The sequence below is a fragment of the Desmodus rotundus genome, chromosome 1, assembly GCF_022682495.2.
Source record: "Desmodus rotundus isolate HL8 chromosome 1, HLdesRot8A.1, whole genome shotgun sequence".
NCBI lineage: Eukaryota > Metazoa > Chordata > Mammalia > Chiroptera > Phyllostomidae > Desmodus > Desmodus rotundus.
In genome coordinates, this window is record NC_071387.1 from 98,481,985 (window position 1) to 98,497,058 (window position 15,074).

General features: G+C 50.0%; 1 protein-coding gene across 1 annotated transcript in view; it reads right to left on the reverse strand.

The window, feature by feature from the left end:
- The window catches only part of LMF1 (lipase maturation factor 1), a 115,521-nt gene that overhangs the window by 86,363 nt on the left and 14,084 nt on the right, over positions 1-15,074 (reverse strand). Inside the window, exon 2 of the mRNA XM_053927753.1 lies at positions 9,159-9,468. Coding sequence (XP_053783728.1) covers positions 9,159-9,174 — 16 coding nt within the window. The 5' untranslated portion in view covers positions 9,175-9,468. The remainder of the gene's footprint in view (positions 1-9,158; positions 9,469-15,074) is intronic.

Sequence of the window (15,074 nt, forward strand, 5' to 3'; positions counted from 1 at the left end):
GGGAGAGACATCAGCCCCAATCGTAGACTTAAATCCCTACAATGTCACCGAACACAACTGACGTGGGGGATGCAGAGGCCTTGAAACAAACCCCCCTCGCACCCGTGCAGCTCTGGCACCTGTCTCCCAGAACGAGTGGAAAAGAAAACCCACCACCGGGACCCGAGGATAAAAAGGCCACGCCCCTGGGGAACTGACACACGCTACACTGTGAACGAGCCCTAAACGTGTCCCGCTGTGTGACAAAAGCCAGACACAAAAGGCCACAGAGCGTGGGACTCCATTCATGTGAAACATCCCAAACAGGTGAATCTACAGAGACAGAAAGCAGATCAGTGGCTGCTGGGGCTGGGAGGGGAATGGGGGCCTATGGGTTTCTTTTGGGGGTGATAACAATTTTTCACACTTAGTAATGATCACAGAATTCCACAACTATATAAAGCCACTGACTTGTACACTTTAAATGGTTAAATCTTAGGGTATGCAAATTATACCTCAATAAAGATGCTTTAAGAAGTAGTTGTTTAATAAAACGTGTATGAAAGAGAGGATCAGGCCTGAAATTTGCACAGAGCCCCTCAGGGAAGAGAGGGCAGGACCTCTGGAGGATGAAAGGAGGGTCAGTCTTGGGCATCTGGAGGGCTGGGCCAGGTCCCTGGGCTCCCTACCCCGCCCACTTTGGAAGGCGTGTACGATTCTCCGCGGTGGAAAGCTCAGACGCAGACCCTGCAGGCAGCAGTGGCCACGGAAGGGCGCGGAAGCAGTGTAGGCGTCATGGAAGACCTGTCAGGTGGCCGTTCTCTCAGAGCCGGGCCTGGCAGTGACGGTGTTTTCAACCACCCCGCCCCATCAGAGGTGCATACCACTTACAGGTTAAATACCACAGTGTGGGATTCGGTCTTTACTCCGGAAAAGACAATTTGGGACAAGAGGGGACACTCGTGTGTGCGTGAGGGTTCTTTGCATTGTACTCTACTTTTTTTTTTTTTAGATTGTATTTATTTGTTTTAAAGAGACAGGAAGGGACAGAGAAAGAGAGGGAGAGAAACATCGATGAATGAGACGTACATCAGTTGCCTCTCACACACCCCCAGCTAGGGACCTGGCTGGCAACCCAGAATGTGTCCTAGACTGGGAACCGAACCGGTAACCTTTTGGTCTGCAGGCCGGCGCTCAATCCACTGAGCTCTACCAGCCAGGGCTACTCTCTACTTTTGAACAGGTTTCTAAGTTTCTGTAGTTCAAAACCTTTAAAATAGCCAGTGTACATACTGGCTAATATAAGAAACAAGTTTATCCAGCACATTCTCCTGGTAAATCACCTTGTTGATGGAGAAGGGGAAAGGGGCTGATTTTCCCAAACTTATAAAGAATGAATGGTTTATATTTTTGTCAGATCTGACTGGAAAAGACAGCTGTCGGGTCAGAGCTGCCTCACATGGCTCCCGCCCGCAGCCTGGGCCACCAGAGCACAGCGCCCGTGGGAACCGGGAGGGGCCTGCGGTGTTCCTGCCATCACATTTACTGCGGGCATTTAAAAATGGCTGCCATGCCTTCAGCCGTTTTGAATTTTGAATTTCAAGGCTGCCTGATACAAGGTTTTTAAATACAACGAGTTATATCTAATTACTTGAAAAACTAAAAAGGCTTCACTACTTTAATAGCTTTTATTATATTTTTTAACAGCTGGAATTTATTTTAGAAGAGACAGATGTCTATGGAGCTATTTTGGGGATGTTCTGCTGTTTTGTTCCTTAAAGAAACTCCAGCCCTTCCATTTTCCAAGAGACCTAGTTTTTGCTCCCAAATGGTCTGTGTTAACGCAGGGCCCCGCCTGCCTGTAAAGACAAGGCCCCTTGGCGGAGGAAGGCCGACATGGCCTGTGTGAAGACAGCGAGAGGACCAGGAAGGGGCACGGCCTTGCGGAGGCACTGCACCCGCTCGGACCCTCGCCCGCTGCACAAAGCAGGTCTTGTCCACGGCCCCTTGGGCGTCATTCCACCGCAGCGACTTTTGCATGAGGCTCCTATTTTTACAGAAGGCCTCTGATTAAAAAGTACATCAGGCTTCCAGCACTTTTTGTTTTGTAAAAAGGCTTCTTGGATAAATATTTGTTAAATTATGCTCCCCTGCCTGTGGAGAGGCAAGCTGTGAATTTGTAAGACTTCTCCCCGCTTTCTTGCCCAGCACTGAGCTCCCCAAAGGCTCACTCAGAAAGTAGGTAGACAGGAGTCAGTGTGATAAGGCCTGCCCTTCTAAGCCGCCCTCAATTCCTGATGCGAGTCTGTGGCTAATCACATCATCCACACGGAAGTCCCTGTCACGTGGTGATGGCCAAACAGAAGCGGCTCAGGATGAAAATGTCACAGGAACTACAAGAACGGCCCTCGGTATGCCCAAGCAGTCTGTGGGCGTCCACCCTGACCCAACCCTCACCTCTGCTGGAACAGCTCTTCACAGAACCGCGGGGGGTGCCCAGACGTGGGACCCGCCACGGCACGGGCAGGCCCCGTCTCAATGCCGACGTGCAAGAGCAGAGAAGGGCCCTCTGCGTGTGAGAAGGGCTGTCTCACTGGGGCCCTGCTGGGGAGGCCCTGAGACGGCTGGACCTGTGTGACATAACTGTCTGACAAGAATGGAGGGGGTCTATCCTCCCTCGCCACCTGGGACCAGGCCCCTGCCTGGCTCTGAGTACTTGACCCTTATTGCCACAGAATGGAAATGGCACCATTTTTTTTTTAAGAGAGAAGGGAAGGGAGGGAGAAAGAGTGGGAGAGAAACATCGATGTGAGACAGAAACACTGGTTGGTTGCCTTTCGTATGCGCCCTGACTGGGGACTGAACCTGCAACCCAGGCATGTGCCCTGACAGGGAATCGAACCTGTGATCTTCCAGTTTTTTGGACAACGCCCAACCAGCTGAGCCACAGTGGCCAGGGCGGAAATGACACCATTCTGCTCCCTGGAACCTCACAAATCCAAAGGAGGAATTCATTGTTATGCATGAAAAGTATCTATACCTGGTGAAATTGATGGGCTACAAACCAGGACAGGGGCAGCTGAGGAAGGAGGAACGGCATTGTGTTTAAGGCCTGGAGCCAAAATCAGGTTTTCATCCTCAAGAGTCAGAGCGGAGCCCTGACCCTGGTCCCCTCCACATGTCCCGGGACTGCTGGCATCTGTTCTCGGTGCACTTTGAAGTTGATACCGTCCCTGTGTCAGAGAGACATGCCAGAGGCAGCTTCCTCCACAGGAAGGGGCCCCCTGAGCTGCCCAACCTCAGTCCAAGTTTCTAGAGATAATCCTTTCTTCTTTTGGGGGGGCCAGGAAGGTGGGGAAGAGAGAAGGATGGTTATACAGCCATCCTTAATAGCAACAAAGAAGCCCTGTAGGATTATTGCCAAAGTAAAGCACAGACAAAAGGATCACAAATCCAGAATTTTTGAAAAGCTGATGCTTAACTAACTGAAGAAGCTGGGGCAGATGTCACTTAGGATTTCTAACGAGGTTCCACTGTTCGGACCGGACAGTGCTAATGGTGGCTAGGTTCTCCTTTAAGATTGCCTGAATAGTTACCAAGCTCTGCCCCTTTCTCTGAAACGCCGCTGATCCCCGAGACATTTAAAATCCTGCAGACACAGAACTGATACCCTAAGTGCTAAGACAGATGTGTGCAGGAGTCCGTGCTGATCAATGACTGAATAAACACACGGGGCGAGAAGCACGCTCTGTGCGGAAGAACCCACATTGCCGTGCAGGCACCCCACCCTTGAGGAGCCCAAAGTGTGGGCTGTGCTAGGGATGCCTCCAAAGAGAACACATGGTGTAGACCTGGGAGGACAGAAGGCGTTCACAGCGGAGACAGCCGACAGACACAACCCGCTGACCGCCAGGGTCAGCGCCACGGACGTGAGTCGTGCCAACGGCACAGACTCGCTATGGTGGACGATAACAGCGGCGCACCTCTGTGGTCTTCTCCCCAAGCCCGCAACCGAGTCACTGATGAGCACACATCGGACACATGCCAGCAGAGGGATGCTCAACAGACACCTGACCAGTCCTCCCTGAAACCATCGGGGATCAAAAGCGGCAGAGTCTGAGACGTGGCCCAGCCCAGGGGAGCGTGAGTGCACGGGACGACCAAACGCCGTGCAGTGTGGAGAGATCCGGAGGCAGAAGGAGGGCATCAGGGAAGAACCGAGGAGATGTAAATGAATAACAATGTGTTGGCACCTGTTCATCAGGCGTGACAAGCACCCCATCTATGGTAAGAGGATAACAATACAGGAAACTGAAGTGGGGTACACAGGGAGTCTCTGAACTGCTTCCGCAGTAACTCTGTAAGTCTAAAACTGTTAAAACTAAAAAGTGAAGTTTAATAAATTAAGAACAAGTCGAAGTAGCTAGGCAGCCCCAGGATCTGCGCCTGCCAGGAGAGCAGCCTCCAGCCCCGCCCACTCCTCACCAGAGCCCAAACGGGGTGCAGGCTGGGGTCCCGGGAAGGACCGGCCACCCAGGCCAGGACCGCACCTGCCTCCTTCTACTGGATGCAACATCTGGGCAGACAAATCAAGTTCTCAGGAAGAACAGGATGAGCCCAAGCCGAGTTCTCAAAGGCATCCCTACCTCCTCCTGGCCCCACCTGAGAAGAAGGGGGTAAAGCTCCACGGCAGTGGGCTGCCGGCTGCCCAGTCTGATCTCAGGCTGCCTCCTTCACTCATCCCAACAGACACAGTTCTGTGCCTCTGCCCAGCCAGGGCTGCTTCTTTAAAAAAATAGAAAGGAAAGGAGAGTAGCCATTCAACTGCCTCTCGTTATCACCCTCAAGACAACTCTAATACCTGTGATCACTCCTGTACTTGGGCATTACCAATCAAAACCCATTCCAATCACACCTGACTGATAACGAGAGAGTGGACTCCTTTGAAGCTGGGGCCCCCAAACATGCCTGGCACCACCGTGCCGTGTCCTCGGGAATCCTGAGCCCCACCCGGGCTTGCCCTGCACCCCTACCGTGGGGCCTGCAGCCTGGCGCGTTCTAACTGCCCACTTGCAGTAGCCAACATAAAGGAATGTCTGGCCACCTGGCGCTGGGCCACTTTTGTATTTCCTGTCTTGTAAAATACAGTCCTGAGTCTCATCACCTTTCCTGCGTCCGGGAGAAAGGACCGATGTTAGACAGGCCAGTCTAGCTGTCTACCACAGCCCATGGTCAGAAGGCAGAGAACATCTCAATCAACCAAACAAGAAAATAATCAGAGCCTAAGACAATGCCATGAAGGAAATGAATTTTCTCCTTTTTCCCTCCCACCCAAACAATTCTCTCCCCCACCCCAAGCTTTGAACCACCCAGGCCTATCTTCTAAGTCCACCTACTTGTACCTGGACCCCACAGGGTCTGCTCTCCCGGGGTGTGGGGTGCCCGCACCCGAGGATGTGGGCCATTACCCTGCGAAGCACCACTGCGTGGTTGAAGCCACCCTCCCCGCAGCGAGGCCCTTCAAGCACAGCCGTCCCGCAGCGGACGCTTCAGTCTCCCACTCGCCTGGCCACGCATCGGGACCCAGACGGGAGAGTGGGGGGAAGGCAGTCGTGCTTCTCGAATGCACAGGACTCACGCAAGGCTACCCGACTCTGCCCCACGACACTGGCCTTGGAAACTCAAAGCACTACCACATGCAAGGTTTGTTTTAAGATTTTATTTTTTTGTGAGAGTAGAGGGAGAGAGAAAAAGAGGGAGAGAAACATTGATGTGAGAGAGAAACACTGATCGGCTGCCTCTCGTAGATGCTCTGACCAGGGACCAAACCCACAACCCAGGCACGTGCCCCGACTGGGAACTGACCAGGCGACCTTTCAGTCTGTGCGACAACACGCGAGCAACTGAGCCACACTGGTCAGGGCCAAGTGCAGGGTTTTACCTGTCTCCTGTGTCAGCAGTTCAAGATCCCATGTGTACTGAGACATTCACTTGTGACACTGCGAAGTCATCAGGACACTGGTCTGGGCCAGAGAGAAGCCGAGGGGATGGACACCCACGTAAGAGAAGGGAGAGAGAGAGGCTCTAAGTGAAGCAGCAGCCACAGCGCGCACTCAGCAAAGCTGGGCCACCGCACGCCGGGCCGAGTGCCGGCGAAGCGCCACGTGCACCTGCCCGGCGCCTCCTCGCCCCACAGGGGCTTCCTGTCCCTGCCACAGGGTGCCAGCTGGACAACACTTGAAAGACGTTCCATCAACAGTGTCCATTATCTGAGCATCTCATCCCAAACAAATATCCTTTCCTCTCAACTTGAAATAGAGGGGACATGAAAAGAACAGATTGTGTCTAACTTTCATTTCAGGATAGCAAGGAAAAGAAAGCCCACTTTCCATTTAAAGTCCCCGCTCTCTCAGCAAGCTTTCAGAGTCGCTCTGACAACCCCGAAACTACCGTCCGCCAGGGAAACATGAGTCAAGAGCTGACCTGAGACCCTGACAGGGGTGAGGGCGCCTGAACCGCGCTGACTACCCACTGCGGTGCTCGCGGAGTCCCGCCCCACGGCCCCCAAGCCCGTGCCAAGCAGGCCGCACGGTCAGCTGTGACCACGGACGCCTGGCGTCAGGAACACAGTGAAGAAAACGCTGGTCTTCGTGGACGGACGCTTTCCCTTTTGACGGTTTTCATCTAAAACATCCCAGGCGTCATATCCTAGAAGATACAGCTTTATTTTATTTTGCTTTAGCAGGCTTAAATGAATTCGAATCACATTTTTATCATACCCACAGGGAGAGGAGCAAAATACCTTTCCCAATAAAAAAATACAAGCCTCTTTTTTTAGTCACTTGTACTCAAGACTTAGAAATTTAAACATGGGGTTAATCATACCTGAGAGTATATTCTAGACATGATTCAGAAATACTTTTTGAAGTAAAACTTGAAGTCGATACAGTTTGGCTGCCAGGTACGGTGAGGCAGGACCTGGGCCACCTGTCACAGACGGAGTATGCCATCTCTGGGCATGACCCTGCAGTGGGGTTCTCCCACTCTGTGACTCCCACCGTTAGAGTGGGGCAAAGGCGCCTGGGGTTCTCCCCTCTCTGGCGTGGATTAAAGCCACAGGTGTCAAGAAACAGCAGCCCCTTGGACATCACAGAAAAACCCAGCCAGAGGCCTCTTGTGCTGGTAAGCTACGGAGCGGGCAACTGGAGGTGGGCAGTAGCCACCGATGGCCGCCACGTCCGTCAGATGCCCAAGTGGTGGCACCAATGTATGCCGTGCAGGAAGGGGCAGATGAGAGCAAAGGAAGCGCCACTGCCTCACAGCCGCTTCGCGCTCCGGGCCCCCCAGACACACCTAACCCGCACCGCCCTCACTGCTGTGTCCTTCACAAAAAGCAAATGCAATAAATCACATTTAACATCCCCCCTCCCCTAGGAACCAACGCGGCTGCTGTGTGGAACTGAAGACACGGTGCATCCGCCATGATGACGTGGTCGGTCACCCAGTGGCCCGTGCGAGTGCCCATAAGGACGCGCATGGTCAAGTAACCGGAGGCGTAGCCCTTTCCCCCCAGTGCGGACCACTCACACCACAGCTGCAAACGCTGAAGCCCCCAAGTCTCTTCCTCAGTCCCAAACTCTGACTGCCACGGCGTCTGCTCTCAGCAGTCACTTGTTGAAACAAGGCCCCCGGGCAGCAGAGTGGAGGGGATTTCAGGCTGATGAGACACCGAGTCCTCTTTTCGCAGGCTGAATCCGCGGGCTGCGCCCCCTGCACACACACTGCGCATCACTCGCACTGGTCCCCACGCAAGCCCAGCACAAACCAGCACTTCCTACAAGAGGAAGGGGGCAGAAAGGTCCAACCCCGATGCCTTCTCACAGCAATGCCCACCTGTGTGGGGACAAGGGCACAGATGACGGAGCTGAGAGGGGACTGTCACACAGATCCTAGCCCACGCCACAGCTGTGTGACCATTTAAACATAAATCAACAGGGGAACTGAAAGTCAGCTCCTCATGCCCAGGAGTCGGACCTCCTGGGTTAATGTCCACTCCCTGGGAAGCTTCACTGTCATGATCTGGGGCCCAGTGACCCTGTCCATCCTGCGCCAGCAACGAACAGACCTGTCAGGCCACTGACAAAGCTTCTCTCCCAGAGCACACATGGGCCCTGGAGGGACGGTCCCAGCAGCGGCCCTAGATGGGCTGAACCTCCTACATGTCTACACAGACACCCACCTCCACGTCTACTTCCTGCACATCCGCACAGACGCCCCCACACCTACCTCCTACACACCTACACAGAAACCCATCCCCCATCGACTTCCTACATGTCTACAGACCCCGAACCTACAACTGCTTCGTGCCTAGCTGGGCAGACAGCAACCCACATATCTACCCCCTGAATGTCTGCACAAACACCCACTCTTTTCCTAGAGCTTTCTCTCAAAGCTCCAGCTTGTCTCCCGGGGTCTTCTGTGCTGCCTGCTAGGTGATCTTCCCTATTTGTGGAATCCGGAAGTGGCAAGAAGATAGGGATCCCCCTCCTCTGACCAGTTTAAACATATCACAGCAGTTCAGGGCCCCTTGATTTCATCCAGGCTTATCCCAGTTCACAGGCTGCCCTGACACACCCACGTGCCCTGTGTGCATTCCAACAGACGTCCCCACTCTCCCCACCTCCACGGAGCTCTAGCACTACCTCTGCTTTGTTCAGCACTGCGGCCCACTCCCCCTAGCAGGGCCAGCATGGTCTGTGACCCTTGGTACTAGCTGGTAAAGGTCCCTGTTGACAAGGAAAGAGTAGGAGGGGGTAGAAGCAACAGGCTTAAACCTCCAAGTCAACCCTGTCACCAGAAGCACACCCAGTGACTTCCACCTCCACCTCACGGCCCCGCTGGCTGCAGGAGGTTGTCCATGTGGTCTCAGGGCAGTCATGTCACTCCCGCAGGAGTGGCAATTGTTCCCAAAGAAAGGCCCCTGAATTTTGGTTGATTGGCAATTAGCGCTCTTTACCATGGCTCATTAAAATGATACTTCCCTGAACTAATGTAAGGAGAAAGCCCGCTCAATCCCTCCAGCTGCCAGGAGATTGTGGTTTGCTCTGCGGTGTGTAACGTCCCCAAGCTGCTGGGTTACAGCACACCCAGCTCACGTGTGCCCAGTCCTTCCCACTTACCAGATCTGTCCCACATTGACTAGGGACATGTAGAGGACCCAGAGTGCAGCCATGAGAATCATATTGGCACAGCCTGTGACCAGGATGAAAGATGAGATGCCCAACCCAAGCAGCGCCAGGGCGTCCAGGTTGGAGTCCATGTGTGACCAGTCCAGCAGCCAGAGGACGGTTGGGGCAGAGCTCACGGCGTCCCAGCCAACCCGGCCCTGGAAGTGCCGCTGCACACTCTTCAGATACACTTTGCAGGGCAGCAGTCCTCGGTCCCCAATCAGCTGCTTGTTCTGATGAAAAGCCACCAGGAATGCCACGACTGGAAGAAAAGGAAAGGAGAGAGGGAATGTGAGCAGGAACACACCATCTGTGGACACAAGCGGGTGCTTTTCCGACATGTGGGGGCCCAGCTGGGCAAGAAGATGAAGCAGTCTGACCCATGGTCCGGGACCAAAACATGGACTCAGGGGTCTGATATTTCTCAAAATCTCGGGGGAAATTTTGGAAGACCCATCTTGGAGAAGTCACATGTGTATGTATATATACCTGTAAATGTTGTATCTACTTACACACATTGCATATGTGTGTATCTACATACAGAGATACACGCGTGTAAGATGTGTCTTATTACATGTAAATAGTCAGTTAACCCCCCAGGTTGCACGCAGCAGTCCCATTGTAAGTACTCCCTGACAACCCCTGGGTCTGGGCAATAGTGCTACTCCTGGGACTAGCTACAGGGTTGGAAGCTTGACAGTGCTTACACGTAAGTCACCACTGCCCTCCCTTCTAACCACAAGTTTCTGAACTCGTTTCTAACGATCCCCACTCCTTCCAGAACAGTCACGTCCTCTGGACTTCAGTGTTTACACAGGTATGTCTGCACAGAGATACTACGGGAGAGACCACAGCACTCCTGTCAACGTGAAGAACAGAGAAACTCACAGCCACCCAGAGAGGAAAGGCAAGCAAAAGGCAGCGCGAAGCAGGTCCGTACAGCCTGCTGGGCGACCGCTGAGACACCGCCCGGGTGGAAAGCACGCACGCTGGAGGAGACAGCTGCACGCTGTAGAAAGCTAGACAACTCTCTGCATTTCCATGGGGAATGAAACTGCGTCAGAGACGGAGGGCGTGCTGGTAGGTTAGGCTCACAGCTGTAACAATCACCACCTGCTCTTTCAGGAAAGTGGGCAACCCCTGGCCCAAAGCAAACGGTAACAACGAACCATGTGTTGACAGCCATGTAAAGCAAAATGTATGAGAAAACAGCACAAAGGCTAGAGGGAGATACTGAAATATGCTCTTAGAAGGACCGTACAGTACACAGAAAGTGGTGGACTATTACGTGAAGGTAGCGTCAGATTAACTTACAATGTACTGTATTGTAAGTCCTGTGGGAGAGCAAAAAAAGTTTTTCTAAACAATTCTAAGGAATAAATCAATACAGATACCAAAATGAAACCATAAAAAAAAAATTCCCATTTAACCAAAGAAAAAGCAGGAAAAAAGAAACAAAGAATAGAAGGAACAGAAAATAACTAGCAAAATGATAGATTTTAACCCATCACTTCAAATAGAAATGTTCTAAACACACCAGCAGACAGAAATTGTCAAACTGGATTTAAAAACAAACACGGGACCCCAGTTTATTCTGTCTGTAAGAAATCCACTTTAAATATACATACATAGGTAGGTTAACAGTGAAAGCACAGAAAAAGATATCATGAAAATACTAATCCAAGGAAAGCTGGATGGCTGTATCAGTATCAGACAAGACAGAGGAAAAGCAAGGACTGCTACAAGGAAGAAAAGAGGACATTATATAGCGATGAGGGATCAACAAATGAACATTCAGTACTAAATGTGCATGAACCTAATAACAAAGCATATGTGTATAGATATAATGAGCTAACCTAACACAGGTACGTGCATGTATACTCTCTCTATACCAACCTGACCTGATACTTACATAGTATAGAAAAGCAAGACACAACTCTATGACACCTTTGGAGCACTCTATTCAACAGCAAGATAATACCAGGTCTGGCCAGAAGGTATCCAGCCATATAATAGGAAAAACAGACATTTATTGAAGAAGATACAAGAAACATTGTACATAGGACAATGACACCTCAGTCACCTTCAAAGTCAGCACCTTGGGACCTCACACAATCTCCCAATCGCCATCAGCTGCCCCATCATATTTTCCTGAATCTCATCAACGGTCAGAAATCTCTTCTCTTTCAAAGGTGATTTTAGTTTTGGGAAAAGCTAGACATTTCAAGGTGCCAAATCTGGGCCATAGGGGGCTGAGTTACCTGGGTGATTTGATGTTTTGCAAAAAAACTCTGCGTGAGACGTGATGCATGAGCGGACACATTGTTGTGATGAAGCTGCCAATTTCCAGCTGCCCACAGCTGCGGCCTTCTGATTCATCCAAATAGTTTCCGTGGAAAAATGTTCAAGCTTAATGCAAAGTTTAATGTGGGTCTGTTGCTCTACTAGCTCAGTCATTTTTTAATGTGACAGCCACACAGTACACGTGCTCACTCAACAGCATCTACCGCCCCACTGACCAGTACAGTGAAGTCGTCCTTGTTCACACATGTGCATCCCAGTCCACTGTCCTTGGCGCCTGGTTACACTGATGCAGTGCAAACTGTTCTCGTTATATTAACAATGGCTGGGCTTTTTCTGGACAGAAAATACATGTAATTTTCAAGTATACGTGGAACATTCATGAAGATAAACCAGAGTGTGAGCCATTAAGCAAATTATCAACATATAGTAGACTTAAAATTTACAAAATGTTTCCTGACCACACAGAATTAAACTAGAAATCAGTAACAAGATATTATCTGGAAACATACTCAAATATTTGCAATTGAAATCACACACTCCTAAATAAACCATGGATTTTTTTAAGGGCACAAGAGACATTTCAAAATATCTTTAACTATATTTTATTGATTATGCTATTGCAGTTGTCCTGATATTTCCCTTTTTGAGCCTCTCCAGCCAGCACCTCCAAGTCCCCGAGGCCATCCCCACAGCACTGTTCACGTCCTTGGGTCATGCCTATATGTTCTTTGGCTTCTCCATTTCCTATACTGTACTTTACACCCCCATGATTGTTCTGTGACTACCTATTTGTACTTCCTAATCCCTTCACCTCTTCACCCATTCCCACACCCGCTTCCCATCTGGCAACAATCAAAACGCCCTCCATATCCATAATTCTGCTCTGTTCTAAGTCCTTTTACATTTCATAAAATAATGGTTTAGTGATGATGAACTCCTTTCTTGTGTGGGAAGCTCTTTATCTACCATTCAATTCTAAATGATAGCTTTGCTGAGTAAAGCAATCTTGGCTGTAGGTCCTTGCTTTTCGTGACTTTGAATAATTCTTGATAATCTCGTCTAGCCTGAAAAGTTTCCTTTGAGAATCAGCTGACAGTCTTCTGGGAACTCCCCTTTAGGTAACTAACTGCTTTTCTAAAAATATATATTTATTGATTATGCTATTACAGTTGTCCCATTTTCCCCCCTTCACTCCATACTGCCCACTCCCTCCCTCCCACATTACCCCCCTATAGTTCATGTCCATGGGTCATACTTACAAGTTCTTTGGCTTCTACATTTCCTACACTATTCTTACCCTCCCCCTGTCTATTTTCCACCTATCATCTATGCTACTTATTCTCTGTACCTCCCCCCCTCTTCCCCCCTCCCACTCCCCTGTTGATAACTCTCCATGTAATCTCAATTTCTGTGATTCTGTTCCTGTTCTAGTTGTTTGCTTAGTTTGCTTTTGTTTTTGTTTTAGGTGTGGTTGTTAATAACTGTGAGTTTGCTGTCTTTTTTACTGTTCATATTGTTTATCTTCTTTTTCGTAGATAAATCCCTTTAACATTTCATATAATAAGGGCTTGGTGATGATGAACTCCTTGAACTTGACCTTATTTGGGAAGCACTTTATCTGCCCTTCCATTCTAAATGATAGCTTTGCTGGATACAGTAATGTTGGATGTAGGCCCTTGCCTTTCATGACTTGGAATACTTCTTGCCAGTCCCTTCTTGCCTGTAAGGTCTCTTTTGAGAAATCAGCTGACAGTCTTATGGGAACTCCTTTGTAGGTAACTGTCCTTTTCTCTTGCTGCTTCTAAGATTCTCTCCTTATCTTTAATCTTGGGTAATGTAATTATTATGTGCCTTGGTGTGTTCCTCCTTGGGTCCAGCTTCTTTGGGACTCTCTGAGCTTCCTGGACTTCCTGGAAGTCTATTTCCTTTGCCAGATTAGGGAAGTTCTCCTTCATTATTTGTTCAAATAAGTTTTCAATTTTTTGTTCTTCCTCTTCTCCTTCTGGCACCCCTATGATTCGGCTGTTGGAACATTTAAAGATGTCCTGGAGGTTCCTAAGCCTCTCCTCATTTTTTTTGAATTCTTGTTTCTTCATTCTTTTCTGGTTGGATGTTTCTTTCTTCCTTTTGGTCCACACCATTGATTTGAGTCACAGTTTCCTTCCCATCACTAATTGGTTCCCTGTACATTTTCCTTTTCCTTTATTTCTCTTAGCATAGCCTTCACTTCTTCCTCTACTTTGTGACCATACTTAACCATTTCTGTGAGCATCCTGATTACCAGTGATTTGAACTCTGCATCTGATAGGTTGGCTATCTCCTTGTTACTTAGTTCTTTTTCTGGAGTTTTGATCTGTCCTTTCATTTGGGCCATGTTTCTTTGTCTCTTCATTTTGGCAGCCTCCCTGTGTTTGTTTCTATGTATTAGGTAGAGCTGCTATGACTCCTTGTCTTGGTAATGTGGCCTAATATAGTAGGTGTCCTTAGGGTCCAGTGGTACAGCCTCCACTATTACCAAAGCTGGGTACTTGAGGTGTGCCCTTGGTGTGGGCTGAGTATACCCTTCTCTTGTAGTTGGTCCTTGATTGCCATTGGCAGGTGAATGGAAGGGATTTACCCAGGCCAGTCTGCTGCAATGGCTGGCTGTGACCACTGACCACCAACCTCCACCTTCTGAGGAGGATCAGCTGTGCAGGGGCATGGTGGTGGTGCACCAAGGTGTTCTGTAGCTGTCCACTGGGTGCAAAGGCCCTGGGGTCTCCTGGGTGATGCAGGCCAAGGTTGGCCCCCACCTGTGTTTTGTCCAGGGCCACCCTACCTGAGCTATAAATCAATTTGAGAAGGCTGCTACTGGTGCTGGGATTGGAGATTTCCAAGCAAAGCCAAGCTGTGAATCTAGGCTGGCTGTTGTTAGTGCCTAGGGCCACTTAGCTGTTGCTTGTTTGATAGGATTTAGGAGGTTGTGAAACATACGTCAAGACCAACCATTCATATAGTAAAGTCACTGTTACCAGCTGTAGGTTGGGTGGGGCGGAACCTCAGGAGATCTCCAAGGCAGGGCAAACAGTGTTAATCAGATTGATGGAGTCTCAGATATGGCACCAGCTTGCCAGCTCTGTGGCTCTTAGTGGGGAGGGTTCAGAAATTGGACAATGGCCTCTGTCCATCCTTCTGTCTGGGAGAAAGCTGTCCTCTAGCCTTGCCTTAAGGCTAGACCCTACAGTTCCTCCCTGTATGTCTCTGGTACCTTTCAAGCTGCTACCCTAGTGCTGGAGCTCAGAGGTTGTGAGTCTGAGTAAATCTGTGTGTAGATTCTTTAAGGGGAACTGCTTGGGACTCCAGAAATTTCTTTCACCAACTCAATCCCCTCTGGTTTTTGCAGCCAGAAGTTATGGGGACTTATCTTCCTGGTACTGGAACCGTGGGCTGGTGAGCCTGGTGTGGGGCTAGGACTCATTTCTGCATCCCTCAAGAATTTTTATCCACCACATGTGGATGTGGGACCAGCCTGTTCCACGTCTCCACCCCTCCTACCAATCTGGATTCGGTTTCTTTAATTCTGTA